This window comes from Hermetia illucens, chromosome 4 (genome assembly GCF_905115235.1).
Source record: "Hermetia illucens chromosome 4, iHerIll2.2.curated.20191125, whole genome shotgun sequence".
NCBI lineage: Eukaryota > Metazoa > Arthropoda > Insecta > Diptera > Stratiomyidae > Hermetia > Hermetia illucens.
In genome coordinates, this window is record NC_051852.1 from 28157564 (window position 1) to 28175846 (window position 18283).

General features: G+C 40.8%; 1 protein-coding gene across 6 annotated transcripts in view; it reads left to right on the top strand.

The window, feature by feature from the left end:
• The window catches only part of LOC119656197 (protein sprint), a 586096-nt gene that overhangs the window by 471716 nt on the left and 96097 nt on the right, over window positions 1–18283 (top strand). For all 6 annotated transcript variants that reach the window (XM_038062582.1, XM_038062584.1, XM_038062583.1 and 3 more), the window contains one exon: window positions 17480–17680. In XM_038062582.1, the coding sequence (XP_037918510.1) occupies window positions 17480–17680 (201 nt within the window). The remainder of the gene's footprint in view (window positions 1–17479; window positions 17681–18283) is intronic.

The window sequence follows — 18283 nt, forward strand, 5'->3', positions numbered from 1 at the left end:
TACAATGCGGTCAATCTGGGATTTTAGAGGTTCATTGATGCGTCGATATTATTATTGAAATTTCCTTTCCGAGTTATCGTAATCAACTTAAAAGATGATGGCGGTCGATGGTAGGTTAATAAGAAAATATCTCGGGAACATATGCTGCACTGGTTGTTCTCCATCCACTATTTCATTATGGGCTTTTCACAAAGCTCGGTTGGCGACCACCGTCCTAAATAGTACACTTAAATCCCTCCTTCTCAGCAAAAAGTTCCCCAGCATACATCTATCTGTTCATTGTCCACTCCATTCACGCCTGTTTTTTGTTGCAAAAGTAAGCGCGTAGCGATTCGACTTGGCGGTGATGTTGCGCACCAATGTCAACCACACTCCTGCCTCCGATGTTACGAGGTAGGTTCATCCCGTCCTCTTTCCATATTGGAACTACCGTGCTTTCTTACCGGTCAGATGGTATTCTACCTTTTTTAATAATCCCATTGAAGAACTCACTGAACGACATTGCTGGAGATCAGCTCTTCGCTTTCCAGAGCTCAGATGCCCCTCAGGTCCTGTTGCATTCCCCACTTTCATTCGTTTGATTGGTTCCTCAACTCCAGTGGTGCTGGCTGTTGGAATTGGTATACACTCCTTTATGGAGAGCCATTCAGATAATCTCCTTTTTGGTTTTTTTAAGGTTTTGTTTGTAAAACAAAACCTTATTAAAATCGGTTTACCGTCTGTCTGTCTGTCCGTCTGTCTGTCTGCCTGTCTGTCTGTCTGTCCGTCACACGCATTTTTCTCGGAGACGGTTGTAGTGATTGACACCAAATTTGGTAAAAAGGTGGGAACTGTGAACGCTCACGCATATAGTGAGTTACATCCTCTTACGATGAATTTAAGGGGGGGTCTCCATACATGCAAAAGGGGAGTGTAAATTTTTTTTTAATCAAATATAGTCATGTGGGGTATCAAATTAAAGGTCTCGGTTACTACTTTTCGAAGCCGGTGTTAGTTTTGACTTTTGCTGAAAAGGTGGGGAGTGCGGGGGGTTGAAAGTGGTCATTTTTTTAACGAACCCATTCTCAGGAACTACCAAACTGAAAAATCTGGAAAAAAACAGAGGGCTGCCACTATATGGTGCGTAGGCTCCGAAATACCCTCCATATCGATACCTGTTCAAATAAAGTTAATAATAGTATATTACTATAATTTTTAGTAATTGACAGGAAAACCCCCCTTAAGTTCACCCTAGAATCACACAATTTTGCAGCAATGTAGGCTATAGTGTAGATCATGATCTTGCCAAATTTGGTGAAAATCGCACTATTACTAACAAAGTTATACTAGGTCAAATCTGCGCTCCTCTGCAAATTCAAGACTATGAATGTCAATATCACTTCAAAGTGGCTATTTTCACATAATATATGCATATTTTACGTGCTACATGCTAATGGGACAAATGCACACCCAAATCTCTTTATAAAAGAAATACACAAAACCTTTCATACCTGAAGCGTCTAGCTTCCGGTTTCCCGACTTGTTTTTCTATCATTTCATTTTCTATAAGACTCCGCGTCAGTTTCATTACCATCATTGTCATTTAATCCTGAGGAGATCATAAGTCCGCAAAAGAGGGAGAAGTAAGAAGATGAACACGAACCCAGTGATGACGAGCAACAAAGTCGAGGGGCTGACGCTCACGTTAAAATTCCTTGGGGCTATAAAAAAGTCAGATGGAAGAGAAGTAGGATAAGAAAGGGTTGCCTAAAAGTTAGGTACGCTAAGTGAGCAATCACACCACAAAAAGGAGGGAAAGGAAACTTTTCTTTCGAAATTATCTCACGTAAAGTCTAGACTACATGATGTCGGAAAACCAAAAGTTGGATGGCTCAGCTGGAACTAACGCCACGTCAAAATCAAAGGAAGATAAATCCTTTCTTTGGAAAAAACGTTGGCAGCATTGTTTCTTACAACGACAAAAGCCAGACCGCCCGTATGTTCCTCAGTGCAAGTTCACAAAAAAAAAAATTTTCAAAGGTTTAAGATTCCTGTGAAATCAAACCATGATGAATCTTACTTTTTTCGCACAGAGGTAAGCAGAAGGAGGAGAAGGACGCAAAGCGCCTCAGTGGAAGCACAAAGGCAGGAAGTAGGGAATAGAAGAGGAGATTGAGAGAAATAGGGGAGCAAATAAAAAAGCAGGGGCTCAGAAATTAACGAGACCGAAATATACTTAGCGAGTTCACCCACTCGAGCAACTTTCGGAAAACAACAGGAGCCACTTTATTTCAAGAATAAAAATAAACATAACCATAAAGGACACAGCTTTTTAGAAAATAGTAGAATCGAGAAAACTGAATCCAAAGTAATAGATCCTGTCCAATTACCATATGAGGGTGTGAGAGGGATATATGAAATATAAGCCGCTCAACCAAAACTCCTGAGCCAGAACTATGTCGTCGCTTTATTCCGCGGTAAATCCAGCGAGTGCACTGAAGCAGATTTTGAGGGCTAACAAACTGCATCGTCCCCACCAACGCTGGTATCAGCAGGGCAATTTTTTATCCTGATTGACATCACTTCCGGCTGCTTGCATCCTTAGTTTATAGTCTCTCCCTTCCAATGCTAATAAGAATAAGAAAAGGTCTTCCTCCTTTACAACTATCGAGTTTACCGAGGGGATAAGGGAGATTTAAAATTAAGACGCATAGATTGAATGAACTTAGCTTTATTATCAGTCTACCTCAATGGGAATCTCTTCGTCCAAGATCAGTTTAACCCATCCCAGATGTCGACGATCTTAATTACCCCAGATACCAGGAAGCTCAGCAAGAATTGGTCGTCAAAATAGACGACCATCTGGGATGAATCAAACCGTGGTAGGATGAATCAAATCATGGTGGCTTTTCTAGGAAGCAATCTAGCAGGTGGGCAACTACCATCTCCGAAGGCTTTATCCACCTTATTCCAGGCCTCGCGCATTGACTTTTGGTTGACGGAGTTCTCATCCACCATAGCTACCTTAAAGGGAATATTTGATCGCCTCATTAAAAGGCCCCGTTACGTTGTTATGTCGATTTCTACGCAGCGCGATCGGTTTATTTTCAGCTTCCATCCTTAAAATTCTTGCTTCTTTTTATTGCATGACCGTTTTCCCCTAGTAATCGATTGTCTTTAATTGATTGCTTTCCATAAAGTGTATAACTGTTGCATTCATCAACAACGGCCTCAGACTTGAGGTTGTCCGATTTGTCACGCTGCTCAGTGATTTTTGTCTCCAAGTCCTTTGCAATGTTATCAAAAATGTGGACAATACTGGTCTTCATAGAATCGGCAAGGCTCCCCATCTCTGAGTAAAATCGTGGACAGTAGAACATGACATGATCTGGATACTCACATTAAAGGTGAAAGGGAAAATTATCCAACATGAATTGGTACAGATACTTCCTGTAACCACCATGCCTGACAGGAATTGGGTCTGGTAGTAGTTAATCTCGCCATTTCGTCGCTGAATTTATTCATCAATATGGAGAATCAGAGGTTGGGTCCAGCGACCTCTCTGTGGGCCATCACACCGTTGCTGCCACTTTTACAACGACTCACGCCTTGCCGTCATTCGGTATTCTGTTTCCTTCTTAGATAGATTCATTCTCCTGTTCTCGTACGAACAGCGCCCATTGCTTGCCAAAATGTCCATTGGGACCATTCCTACAATAACAGCACACATTGCCTCGTATGAGATTGTCCTGAAGGCGCTGAACATCCTTAACACCACTAAACGGTAAGTCAAGTGTGACCTATACCGATTGCTTCCCCCCCCCACACCGGTGCCGCGTATAATAGTAATCTACGACTGTATCTTAGGCCTCCATTGTTAGGCATCATCCGCGCTAACGATACGCCAATATCCCTTGAAATTGAATTTCGCATGAATTATCACCGCAAGGTATTTGATAACCGGCTTTGAAGTGATGATGTGGCCACCAATACGAACACTAATCGTATTCCTTTTCCAATGGTTGGTAATCAAAACCGCCTCCGCCTTTTGTTCCACACTGACGGCAGTCTTGCTCTTGAAATGTGTTGATCATCCACTGACTTTCACTAGTGCTGAACTCGATTAATTTGGGCAACTTCCATGATCCCTGCAGATACCCCGTGGTCACGTAACCTTGGGAGTATGCTGTTCCAAACTTGGTTTGTTACCAACTTTAAGAATTCTTGCGGTGGAACGCGGGATAGTGCCCGCGCTATCAACTATTCGATTAGTCACTTCTTATCTGTGTCGGAAAAGCTTACTTACTTCTCAGCCCTGCATCTTTCTAAGAGAGCTGTAAGGACTTGCCTATAATGCAGCCTTAATCGAGAGCCTAAGCTGATTATTGAGCGCTACTCTAACAGTTTGTGGGACCACTAGGAAGCAGATGCTGTGAAATATTTACTTCCTTCGAGAATATTGCTTATTCCTTATACATTCGGTGATCTTACTGTGCCTTACTGTGTTGTGCTGCTTCCTGAATTTTAATCAATGATCTAGTGTTATGTTCCTGTCTATTAGGAATAGCAATAATTTCTGGAGAACCAGTTTTTTACTGCGTTCGATAGGTTGGGAGATCTAGAAAGTTCAAATAACATTCATGACTGGATTGTGAGTTGTTTAAAAAAAAATAATTTCATTCGCTTGAAGACTGACCCAAAGTCCATGTAACTGCCGGAGACCCAAGAAGGCAGAGCTAAATCACCCACGATAACTAGCAAATACTGATCGTATAGATCCGCCGGCAACTACGTCTAGGTCAAGTGAAATGTCCTAGCGATACTGACCTCAATGCCTGTATGCTAGCCAGGCTCAGGAACATATGAGGAAATCCATTGGACATTTCAGCTCCTCGTACGCGACTGCAAAAAAAATCGCGTAATTCCTAATAGGACAAAGGAAACCGCCAGTTCCAGAGGAATTTACAGAATAGAAAAAACGACACCACCAGCCGGAAAACTAGGACCTACCGGTGAACGAAGAATAGAAGATCCATGAAGCGAACGGCAATTTGATCTGTCACGCTCCAAAATTCCCCAACCCGCACGAAAGAGAACGATTCGCATTGTAATATCCTATTTATTAGGCGAGCGTCATAAAATTTTGAAAATTGAAATTGAATCTTAAAAAGGGTTTCAAAATTACAACCGGAAATATTTGAACACGCAACGCGCAGCGTATAAAGAACTGCCGTTTGACTAGCTAATCCGTCTACTACGTCTTAAGCATTCCGTCCCTGCCGTAGATCTTAACAATTGGTCTTAAGACATCTTCCGGATGAACTGCTTATTTGCTACTTGGGCGCGCATATTCCACATTCAATTCGAGGCAAGATATTTCCCGCTTTACTCCTATGTATGCCGTATATAATTATTCGAACCAATTTTTTGTAAGCATATACGATGGATAGAATTGAAGTGAGATCCAGATAACTCTACAGATATATAGAAAAAAAGCACCAACATGCTTTTTGCACTACCCTGCTGGACCTGCACGCCTGTTTGTCAATGAGTTTTCAAAGAAATCTTCCGTAGACATTTTTCGACCCTTTTAGAGCCTCCGTTTGTTAAAATACTTTTGTAACAACTCTGCTTACCCATGGCTAAATTTTCGAGTATGCTGAGTTAATGTTCAAAGATACAGAGATTGATTTTTCATTATGTTTTAAGCTGCCAAGTTGATCTAGCGCTCTATTCAAGGACAAAAGTCATAATGCTAACTAAAAGATTTAACTATTCCTATGGATACAAAATAAGTACAAGCGGTTCTTAATGGTCTCTGATCTTAGCATGTAGTTGACATGCACAGCAGCCCATATTATACATGTGTCAAGATAATAAATTAAAATGATGAAAATTCATTTTATTCCTGCATCAAGCATAAACTTGTAAGTAATTCCAGCAATATGTGTCCCATAATTCATCGTTATGTGCAATTTTTCATTTTAAAATGTCCGCAGCTTTTTAATATTCTCCTGCAATAAATCCTTCCTTCCTCATTCCATGCCAAAATGCCTGTCGTTATGCCTGCGAACATTGTTAAACTTCTCTTAAACTCCTGCCTCCAATTATGCACTTTTGACACCTCTCCTACTCTCTAAACCAAAGAAAAAGCAGAAAAATCTTTTGCAATCTTTTCCTCAAAATCATAACTTTTACTGTCACCACCTGATTGCACTTTTCACGAAGAAATGTCCTTTTTTCATCTCCTTATGTCTACTTATAGACTTCGCATATTATTATCCTTTTTTTCTTGGTTTACTCCTTCACTTCCCCCTTTGCAGTTTTCTTTATACGAAGATTTCTTGTAATGCTCATTCAATTCTGAATGCAGTTGAATAGACTGTGAAAATTTATGGAAGGACTTTTCCTGTTTTACGAAGTTGAGAATTGCATAGAATCGGCAATGAAATTTTTCCTCGGCACGTACATAGAAAATGTTTGGATGTATCAGAGTATAAGAAGGGAAGAACCGGAGCGTGATGTTTTAATCGGATGAGAAAGTTCGCCGTAATATTCTTAGAGATTTTCCAATATTTTCCTTATATAAGGACGTACATCGAATCTTAGTATATATGTATACGAGTATATCCATGTGAATATGTATTTTGTGATGCCTGATTATAACAGAGTCGGAAATGAGAAAATGTCTTGTTTCCATGGTTTTGTCTAGACGACAAATCTTTCTGACGGGCTCAAAAAGGATAAAATAGTTCATTCGAGGATTATGGGTGTGAACATGTTAAACTGAAAGTTTTCAAGGAAAAACTTTTAAGATTACTTTTCAAGTGTTCGGAAAATATTCAAGGCTATTAGGAAATTATTTATGATGTGTTTACTGAGATTAAAGTTCAAAGTTCAAACAAAAAAAAATTGAATTTTTACGATGAAAGTAGTCCTTCATATATTAATTGATAAATCCCGAGAAACTATGTAGCGCTATGTACTTCATTGTTTAGAGGAACAGGAGCCTTCGTCGACCTTCTAAATTGGGGCTATTAACTTTGCACAAGAACTTGATTTGAAATAAGCTTAGACGCATTGGTAATCCTTGCACCCTTAACATGATGTGTTAGAATTAGCTTTTTCCAGCAGATCTTCCATTCAGCTTAATATTTTCAAAAGACAACGACCTCCAAAAACCATCGTCAAGATTTTATGTGGTTACCACTTAGCACTTGGTGGGGTATAGCGCGTCAACCATATCTACGCGCCATTGCTCGCGGTTAGCTGAAATACGTTTCAGCTACCCCCACGACTTCCTGAGACGCTTGTACTTCTTCTCTACTGTACTATACCATGTGCCTTTGGCCACTACATGGCATGGCCCCCAATGCAATTGTCCCCCCTCCTTAATGTGAGACCAATCCACAGTGACTATCGCCTTCCGACCACATCGCGTACGAGTGCCAGGCCTGTACGTGCCAGTTCAGTGCTACTGTCGGCAGAAACCACGCTTCTTATTCTATAATATATAAATTGATCGGCGCCTTCGGTTTTCTGTCCATTAATGCAAATAGGGAGAGTGCGATGACCAGTCAGACTGAGGACCTTGGATTTGTTGTTTTTGTTCCTCCTAAAAATGATAGTACCTTTGTCATCTTTGGTCAGTTTTTTATTGATAAAAAGTAATTTCTTATATATCTGGTATGCAGCGTCCAATATTCAGTTTTTTACGCAAGCTGACATTAAAGTTTCTCCCCTTTTTCTATCATTTCATTCCAGCTCATGTTTTTTTCAATTTCGTATGGTAGTTTTCCCCCTAGCAACTAACCTCTGCACCAACCTACCGATGAACGCTTATTTCACAGGTATACCAAAAAGACTGTTTTCCCTCTTCCCTCCCCTCAAATAACTGAAGACTTCTGGGTTACATCCCCTAGAAGACTAGCGAATCCAAAGGTTAGAAAAAAGGAATGGGAGTGATGATTGAACACAATAAGTCGACATTTGCTTCGTTATAATCCGTATTCCAGGGCACATGTCTGCTGTTATCAACCGCGACTGGCGTAACTTTATATATTTGTCGGGACCTACGTTGTCGTGCTATTATATAGTGCACTCAAATTTCCCCAATAGACCGACCACCTGTAATTTTTTCTCTCTGTCCTGAAACATCACCAAGTGTTAAAAACACCTTTCTGTCCCTTTTACCCTGATCGTAATTTTTCCACTTTGATCTATCTAAGCACATCTCCTAAGATAGGAACAGAACCCCCTCTGGCGAAAACTTTTATATAGTAGGGGTCTTACCACTTTGTATCGATTTTTCGTATCCCTATTTTGTAATAGTAATTTAGCAAAAACCTCTAGGATTATTTACGGAGTACCCATAGGACCATGCTATTGTTTTCCCATAGCTAATATAGAAATGCCTTGTTTCCTTATTTGGTCTAATCCACTTTCTTAAATCGATATTCATAGTTCTTTGCCTAAGCAGCTAAACTTTTTTGGTAATACTTTTAGATTTGCCAGTAAGACCAAGCTGGAAATTCTTACTTCTGAACATACACCGGTTGCCAATTACTACGAATCATCGGTTCTTCTATTTGCCATTGCTTTTAAGATTTTGGCAACTAAGTCTTCCAACTGGCTCCTTTCGTATATATTCTCGGAGGTAAATTTAGGAGTTATTGACTATCTGCTGAAATACACCCCGTAAAACCACAGAGACCAATTGAAATGAAAAATGTTAAGATCCGCGATATGCCAGCCTTTCCAATATCCCTCTTCGCCAAGTCACTTTTCATGACAACGTACAATACTGACGACTGTGACAAATGTAATTCCTGAATATAAGCTCGCTCGACCCTGTTGAAACCATAGATCTCTACTAGGAATTCCTGCACTCTGACGCTGTTACTTGAAAAAAAAATCGTTAAGACTAGTTACCGAATAAATATTAAGGTTTTCCAGTAAGGAAGGGTCGACTACTGCCAAATTGTCTATACACTGTGATACGATCTGAATATAAAGGATGCCGACTCTGCCAATTAGACAAGGGTATCAGCTGTACAATATCTAAAGCTCGGTTTGACACTTCCCGACAAATGAAAATGTGCCCGGTCGATCAATATTACGACCAAAGACCCGTCTTCCAGTACTTCCAGTGATGTTTCAAAAAGCATTATTCTGCTTACCAAACTCCTCCGTTTCAATTTCCATGCCATTATCACTTTATTCGGATGGAAAGTTACATTTGGAAGCTGGATTTGCGCGCATGGTCAGAGCGGTTTGCCATGTATAGATCGCCAAAGTGCATCTTAGCTGGAGAGCACGGGTTCATAACCAAAGCATGTCAGACTGTTTCTCTGATTTCATCAAACACTGAATTCGTTGAAACTTCTTCTTTAGCAAACCTTGTTCGTCTTTAAAATTAAATTTAAAAATGGTACCTAGCGAAATATACTAGGAATTTGTTGTGCTTACCCAGGTGTGCGGATCGTACGGAGCTTTCTCCAGTAGTTCCTACTCTAATCTGCCAAATTTTGGCCTCGTAACATACGCTTAATAGAACTTTTCATTACCTTACAGAACAATTTCTGCGTCGGTTATGGAGAATCCGATATGCAAAATACCTCGTTAATCAAAAAATGCTGTAACCTATCTGGGAGAAAGCTCTATCTCCATATTTGACGGCACCTCCTCTTCCCTTGACTGTTCTGATTCAGGCGTACAATAGTGTACGCAAATTTTGTCACATATTGCGATTCGATTCAAAAAAGGACTGGCCCTCCTGCTGGAATGGATTAAGATTTCACATGAGACCACTTTGTGATACCAAGCTTACAACCTATCAAATACATTTTTGTTATATTCCAAGGTCACCATCACAATCTCTTGGGTACTCTGGTCATTTCTTAGAAAAAGTACATTACGGTTTGAGGACATTGTAAGCGTTTAGATGTTGGTTCTTTCCTTTTTGTCATTTGGACACTCGCATTCCCGCGGCTTCTAGGACAGAAAAGAGGTAATATCAGAAAGATTTGCCTTTGCTCTAGTGTTTTTTACACAACTGACAGGTGCTGTGCCAGAAATAAGGGACCACTTTTCAGTTGGACAACAAATGGATGCAGACTCATGACTCTCTAAACATTTTAAACGCAAAACACTAGTGATCGTTATGTTGGATTTCTCTGTGATTTCCCAAAGAGTTCTGAATATACATTTTTCTATAAGATTTCGGCACCAGTCACTTTTTCTCTAGTGGGTCACTTTCATTCCGAAAATTATTTACGCCACTACCAACCAATTACGGTTTTTGGACGGACTAACATATTTTTCCCGAATTGTACCTGTGATTACCGAAGTTTTCAGTTGGATTTACCTGCTCCACGGGGACGTACACTACTACCCCACTCATGGAGTCCTTCCTTGGTAAAGAAATCACTGGGAAGAATCGGGGACGGTTCTATCTTCTTCCTAAGCATTCTGCAAATTAACTGCTCCTAAACAGAGGAACATAAGAGCGGATTGATGAACAGAAAGAGATGAAGACTCTGTTGACCGCTGTGAATAATGGTGGGCATGACACAAACTGCGATACCGAGCGAAATCCCGCGAAATGCAGCATAGTGCGCGCCGTGAGAGGGGAGGAAATTTTTTATTGCGCTGCTCAGAGACGCGGAAGATTCCACAGAGCTCAATGATTTCTGAAGTTTACACCGCATCAGGAAAGGATTTGTATGTGATGGCAAATCTTTTGATGGTCCTGTGAAGGACGTTGGCGGTCTACTTCCCATCTATAATATGATGACGAGCAGGTGAAAAGGTGGAAAGAACACTTCACCTGGGTTTTTTGACCGTATACATACGGTGGAGTTCCTCCTCTTGTAAATGAAATGGCTAGTCACCGTAACATGTGGATATGGACTGTTCCTCCAAGTAGAAAAGGAATCATTTCGGCCATCAATGCATTGAAACACAGTAAAGCCGCTGGGCTTAACAGTATCCCCGCTGAGTTATTTATTGCTGCACCTACAACTACTGTTGATTTGCTGCATTCGTATATCCGAGACCTTACCCAGAAAGTTATAGAAGGGAATGAACATTAAGATTCCAAAGAATGACACCCGTTTTGAGTGTAAAAATTGTGCATGCTCCCTCCGGTCGCCAATGTAATAGCGAAAATAATCCTGGAACACATCAAAGAACATTTTGAAAGCTTGACCGATAGAAACCAGGGTGGTTTTCGCTCTGGATTCTTTTGCATTGACATTGACACCTTACGGATCATTTTGGAACAGTGGGGAGAGTTTAGACCTTCGTTTCACCTACTCTTCATTGATTTCGAGAAACCTTCGGGACTGTGAACAGGAGGCATATTTGGCGTGCTCTTCGCAAGAGAGGCATTCCGGAGAAAATAACAGCGTCGATAGCGCAAAATGTCACATGTTACACCGAGAGAATTTTGAGGTCCAAAACTGAGTTCGCCAGGGTGTCATCCTGGCATTAATATTATTTCTTCTTATTATCAGTGACGTTCTTCATATTGTCTCGTCTGAAAGACGCGAAGGCGTTCAATGGATTCCGCTTATGACATCTATTTGCTCTTTCACCACTCTGCCCAATGAATCTGGATTTAAAAAGAGAGGCAAGTAGAGTAAGCCTAAAAATAAACATCAGCAAAACCAAGGTTCTCAGTCTGCTGGATCATTGCCTGCCTTAATGAACTGAGCGTCGAAAGCGTCGGTCAACGTGTATACTTAGGAAACGTAGATTCTACTGACTATGGCACCAAACTGAGTGTTGCCCGACGCTTCAACTGGGCTAGATCCGCTCTCGTAGCCTTGTCTAAAATCAGCAAATCTCAACTCCAAGATCAGTGGAATCCACTTTCCCAAGATGGCCATCGAGCGGGTCGCCCTAATCGCACTTGACGCAGGACAGTAGAGGAGGATTGCGGGTGTTTTTGGGAAGTCCTGGGAGGAACTGAAGTGCTGTCAGATCACGAGCACGCAGTTGTGGCTAATGTGCTATACCGCGCCAAGTGGTGAATGGCAACCATATATATAAATAGAGGATCCTTCTGAACTGATAGGAGAATCAATCTCGCTTACATTTGATACTGCTACGTACATTAGAGTGAACTCATTCTCCTACCACTCCCTTTGTCCTTATGATTATTTCCCTATGCCACTTTTTAAGGTTTTGTGTAAACACAAACGTCTGTCTGTCTGTCTGTCCGTCACACGCATTTTTCTCGGAGACGGTTGTAGCGATTGACACAAAATTTGGTAGAAAGATGGGAACTGTAAACGCTCATGCATGTGAGTTACATCCTTTTACGTCGAATTTAAGGGGGGGGGCCTCATACATGCAAAACGGGGGTGTAAATTTTTTTTTCATCAAATATAGCTATCTGCGGTATCAAATTAAAGGTCTCGGTTAGTACTTTTCGAAGCCGGTCTTAGTTTTGACATTTGTTAGAAAGGTGGGGAGTGCGGGGAGTTCAAAGTGATCATTTTTTTAACGAACCCATTCTTAGAAACTACTCAACCGGAAAATCTGAAAAAAATCAGGGAGCTGCCACTATATGGTGTCTAGGCTCCGAAATAACCTGCATACCGATACCTGCTCAAATAAAGTTAATAATAGTACATTACTATAATTTTTAGTAATTGCCAGGAAAACCCCTCTTAAGTTCACCCTAGAATCACGAAATTTTGCACTAATGTAGGCTACACATAGAGCATGATCCTATCAAATTTTGTGAAAATTACAAAGTTATAATAGTTCAAAGCTGTCGCTTCAGTGCAAATTCAAGACTTTAAATGTCAATATCACTTGAAAGTGGGTATATGCATATATTACGTGCTACATAATGGGACAAATGCCCACTCACATCTCTATATGAAAGAAATACACAAAACCTTTCATACCTGAAGCGTCTACCTTCCGGTTTCCCGACTTGTTGGAATATTGCGAGGAGGAAAGCTAATTTGTGAGGCTGGTCTATCAACACGATATCATCGATGTCGCATCAATCTGGCTTAGTTCATATAGGCGAATTGTCCTACCTGCAAAATTCTTCCATTCTCTTGACCACTTTGCTCCATAAATATAAGATCCGTTTCTTATCTGAACGATTTCTTCAACAACTTCACCTTATGAACACTTCAATACTGCGCTGCTCATTTGCTGAAACCATAGTGTATGTTAATTACCTACCGATGTAGAGCGCCCTTTTTAAAAATCTCCGTCTCAATATGCAGCGGATACTGAAATAACCGCGGATTTTCATCGCTATGGGCCAGATGTTTCCACACAAAGGACTGTACTACCGATTGCGAGACACCCAGCAACCTCGAACGATTCCGCGATACCTCTAATCGCCGTAGAGGAGGTGTAGTAAATATTAGGGACAACCTGCATAAACTGGCAAGAACAACAGACAGAGGTTTGAATAGCATTCCTAAAGAATCTATGAAGAGTAATTTCGAGCTATTCGGGAGAAACTTCGTGGGTCGCCTGGAGGAATGTCTGACCGCAAAACCAGAAATCGGTAATCCTACCCATGCGACCAAGACATCTGACACCCCCTATTCAAAATGGAAAATTGTTTAAAAAGAATCAGCTACATCATGGTCTTGTCGATCGTTAAAACTGGTGGTGGACAATTCAAATTACGGTATGGGTTTCGGTGTGCATACTCTACTATAGATGGAATAAATCGGTTTATGAACTGCTCAGAAACTATCGTTTGGAAGTGACGTTCGAGTGCACTGTGTAATACTAAGCCATAATGTGAATTACAGTGGAACTCTAATGCTTGCCAACCCACAAAAAGTCACGATTGATGACTTCTGGAAGACCAGACGATCTACGCTTGGGGGGTATCACAAACCATAAATTTCCGGGGGGAGGTTCGGGTTGGATTTGGAGAAGTGTCTGGTTCGGTCTGAAGAAGGGATAATTGCAGTCGCGGTAATGAAATGCAGTAGGGGTATCAAAGACAACGGTATTGAAAATATGGTATTCTCGATCCTGTAAGTTGTATCATTTTGAAGCACCTTTAATCGAACGAGCTTGCATTAATGGGGCCGAAAATGTTGCGTTGGACTAGTGGCGTGACACATTTTGAGCACATCCAACATGAGGATATCCGCGATCGATATGGGGTTGTACCGATCGTGGAAAAACTGTGAGAGAAACGTCTTCGATGGTAATTCGTGCTAACGAGAATTCACTTGCCAAGATTGGTCTGAACATCGAAGTCGATGATGAGCGACCAAAAGACCGGCCGAAACAACGGTGGTCTGATACACTGGATAAGGATTTAGCAGCCTCGCGATTGGATCTAGATCAGGCATTTGGTAGAACCAAATGGCGAAACCGATCAAGTCGAGCCGACGCCGTTTGTGAACGGGACAAAAACTAAAGAAAAATAAAAAGACATCAGTGCATCTAGCTAGGGAAATCTCTGCATTTACTGGCATCGTTGATAGAACGAACCCTCGAATAAGTGACTTGACCACAGACTCAGCAAAATACGTAGCTCTCTCCCAGAGAACGCGGGAGCTATTATTGAATGTCTGAAGAGTATTTAGAATGCATGAATACCCGTGTTGGCCCAGGTGTAGTAACAAAAAGCACGACATTCTTTTACACCTGGCTGAGAGAAGAAGACTGAACCTGATGCTTGCTAGAGGTGTAGTACAATATACGTTGTGGATGTTCGAATCAGAGAAAAACTAAGTTGTAGTTATCTACACAATTGTAAAAATACGCGATAGGTTGTTGCATGAACTCTGGACAATCAACGAAGTAGTACTTAAGCAGTGATCCCTTCTCAGCAAATTGAGAGGGGAAGGGCTTCTAATAGCTGCGAATCCTCCGCTGAAATTTCTCCTTTGTCTAATGGAATGATGTATATTTCTTCATTTTCATGCCGTAAAGAAAGAAAAGTGTCACCCAGAACCTCTGCTAAGCCAATTAAATCTACTGCCTGGGCTTCTAGTTACCTTATCTTCTAACTAAAAGCTTTCTTATCTTAGCCTAATATAATCTTCCTAAACTATAGCATCAAATAGCCTTTCTACTCCCATTTGAAACAGAGTAGATCAGGGAGCATGTCTCTCTAAGTTCGTTACCTGTCCGAAACTAGACCTCTTACTCTTTTTTTAATGAATTCTTCTAATAAAAGTCCGAACTGCTTCTTCAGGGATTTTCCAGGCATTCTTTGCAATAGGTTTACTCCTGCTTGTCTCCTAATCGTCCTGATTGCTTACCACTTCTTCATTCTTTCAACGCTTTCCGCAAATTGGCTTTGAAATTTCGTTGCATTGGTCCTTGATTAATCAAAATGTCCAACCTAAAGTTAAATTCAGCATTTAGGATCCATTTACGTTACTACGGTGTCCCTGTGATGATACAAGACTCTCAAAGACGCTGCTGTGGCCACTGTTTCTGTTAGCGAAAATCTCCAAATGGTCTTAAGAAATAACACCTCAAAAACCACCCATCTTGGCCCTCATCGCATCTGTCACATTATCCTTAACGTCTCCAAATTATCCCATCTTTTATCTCATTAGTTCGAAATTCATTGCTCAAATACCGAAACATTTCCTTGCAACTAGCATTATTTCTTCATACTCTTTCAACGCAAGACTCAGATTTCCTTAAAATCATCCATTCGGCATTCTTCCTCATCCTACGTCGCATTCATTCTTCCCAGAAGCATCTGCCACGAATCCTTCAAGCATAATAATCTCATCTTCAAAGAAAATATGACACGTCACTACGAGCATCCCAAAGTAAAAATATCCTGCAAATAGCAACTAACGGAAAAAAATTGAAATCCTTACAGAAATCCTCCTTTTTCGCGTTCCTCTTCGGAGGCCCAACCCAGCTGTGTTGTATGCGAGTGGCTATGTGTGGCAAAAAAAGGAGCAGTAACTGCTACAGAAGCGGCATATCAGCCAAAAAGTAGATCTACATCTTCTCAACAGGATATTTATAACGCACGAATAACTGTTTAAGGATGAGACAGAAAAAGAGATGTTACCCCGGCAAAAAAAGCATTTTTCCAAGTACCACATTCTTTACCATATCTGACGTTGGCCTGACGACCAGAAGTATAAACGCTACAATAAACAAAGCTTCTAGGCACTGGGTTTTTCCAGAGGGTGTGAGCTCAATTTTTCCACCGAGTCTAGAATTTCTGGTTTGTTTTCCAGGCGAACTGAAACAAAAGGCTCGGCTGCAAACGCTTATTAACTTCAACATTTGAATAAAAGTCGCCCCTTGTCCTCCTGCGCTTTTTTTTCTCGGCGCTCCGTTTGAAAATATTCCAGAAATGGGTTGATAATGTCGATGATGAATAATCTCTTCAATGAAATGTCGTTTAGGTAGAAAAAATGTCCTGGTGTTTATGAGGGAGCCGAGCTATGGGGTTTTGTGTACTGAAAATTGAATGTCCTCCTGGACTATTATGAAAGCAACAGTGCATATTTGTGAGGCTCTCCAGTGCTGTGCAAGCTTGTCTGGAATATTTTTAAATATTTAGGAAGCAAATGGGCGGCATTATATGCCGTCAATTCAAGGTCGAAAATATCTTTGGTACGGAATCACCCCGATTTTTTCAAAGGAAGAATATTGTAATAAACCATGAGGTACAAGGATTTTGAGTTAGATGTCTCTGCCCACTGTTTAGCTGGATGTTAAAATCGCCTTTACTTTGATTCTACATCCAAGGGTGCCTTTCCGAACCACTTCGCAAAATGATGCTCAACAAAGAGCCCCTCGAATGAAGCTAGAATGAAAATATTTTGAAACAGACTTTCATCTTTTCCCATCCTTCCTTCTTGCATGGATCCCCAAAAGACAGTTATGCAGATTAGTACCCCGCGTCGCATAATGGAAATGCGAATGGCTTTTTTGTCATCCATCACACGTTCTGTGTCATTTGAGAATACTTCTGTATATCCCATCTAAATATCCTCTTCATACCCTACATGATCTTTTTTCTACTCAAGTCCTTCGCCTTGTATCAGTGTAATATGAGAGCTGAAAAGATATTTCTTGTAGTTTTGCTATCATCATCTTATTCACAAAGACAACAGTCTCCGATACCATACGAAAACCTCTGGGATATGGAAATGAGTCCCGTCCCGCCACGAAATTGTTCTCCTCAATTCACAGAAATTTCCTGGCGTTGTCCTTATCTGAGAAATCATCATATGAAACCACAAAGATGGTTGGAAATCAAAGAGATTTTCGAACATGAATGCCTGAAGATTGACAAGACAGTGAATGCATGTAGACTGTAATCTTATCCTTATTGCTCCTTTATTTTCCCATCCATCCCCTCCCAATCTCTTGTCATAACATCTTAGATCCATAAACCTCACCTAAGAATAACTAATGTGTATGTAGCACTTTACTTAACTTTATCCCTGTACAAGGAATTCCACGTCAATAATTGTTTGGTTACGATGATTTTTCTTTTCTATATTTCCAGTCACATACATCGCTTGTGTCTAGCTCAGATGGCGGTATCCTGGGAGCTGGGGAAACCTCGAGTGAGTCATCGGAAAGCTCCACTAGTCCCCCATGTGATTTAGGATTGATGGAGAGATTGTTACGTACACATCCTGTATGGTTTTTACCCGGAATACAACGTGCTGGTGCTGTGCATTTGTTACAAGGAAAAGAAGAAGGGGTAAGTGGTTTTAGTTAAGATTAAAGCATGGTCTCGGAGAATGGGATTGTTGTCGAAAGGATTTTCGAGAATTTGGTAATTAGTTTAAGTACTGATTACGTTTCAATTATTGAATATCTTGGAAGAATGAGTGGGAAGCACTAATTACTGGAAAAGGTGTACTGCGAAGATTATTTAAACCAAAAGGAATGGAGCAAAGTGTGGGACAGTTTGTTTTGAAAATCGGCCTAGATTTAGTCGTTCCGGTTTAATGCGCTTTAACCTCGTCTACAATAATTGCGCTATTTGATTATTACCTCATGACGTCTTCTTCTACGAAATTCTGAAAGCTCAATTCCAAGAGCACCTATCCTCATTAGCTAAAACTGGCGTGGCCATCTTTTCCCAAACCTTCTGAGCTAACCTGACGGACGCGCTCTCATCACATATGAAACCCTAATGGACTAACATTCCTGTCATTACTAAAATCCTTAAACTCGCTATAGATGCATGCAGAAGCCAGCACCAACGGATTAGGAAATAATTTGCATAGACTCGGACTCTAAAGCGAAAAAATATAGTCCATTTCTCAGTACCAGAAAACCGTTTTAGAGGATTCAAACC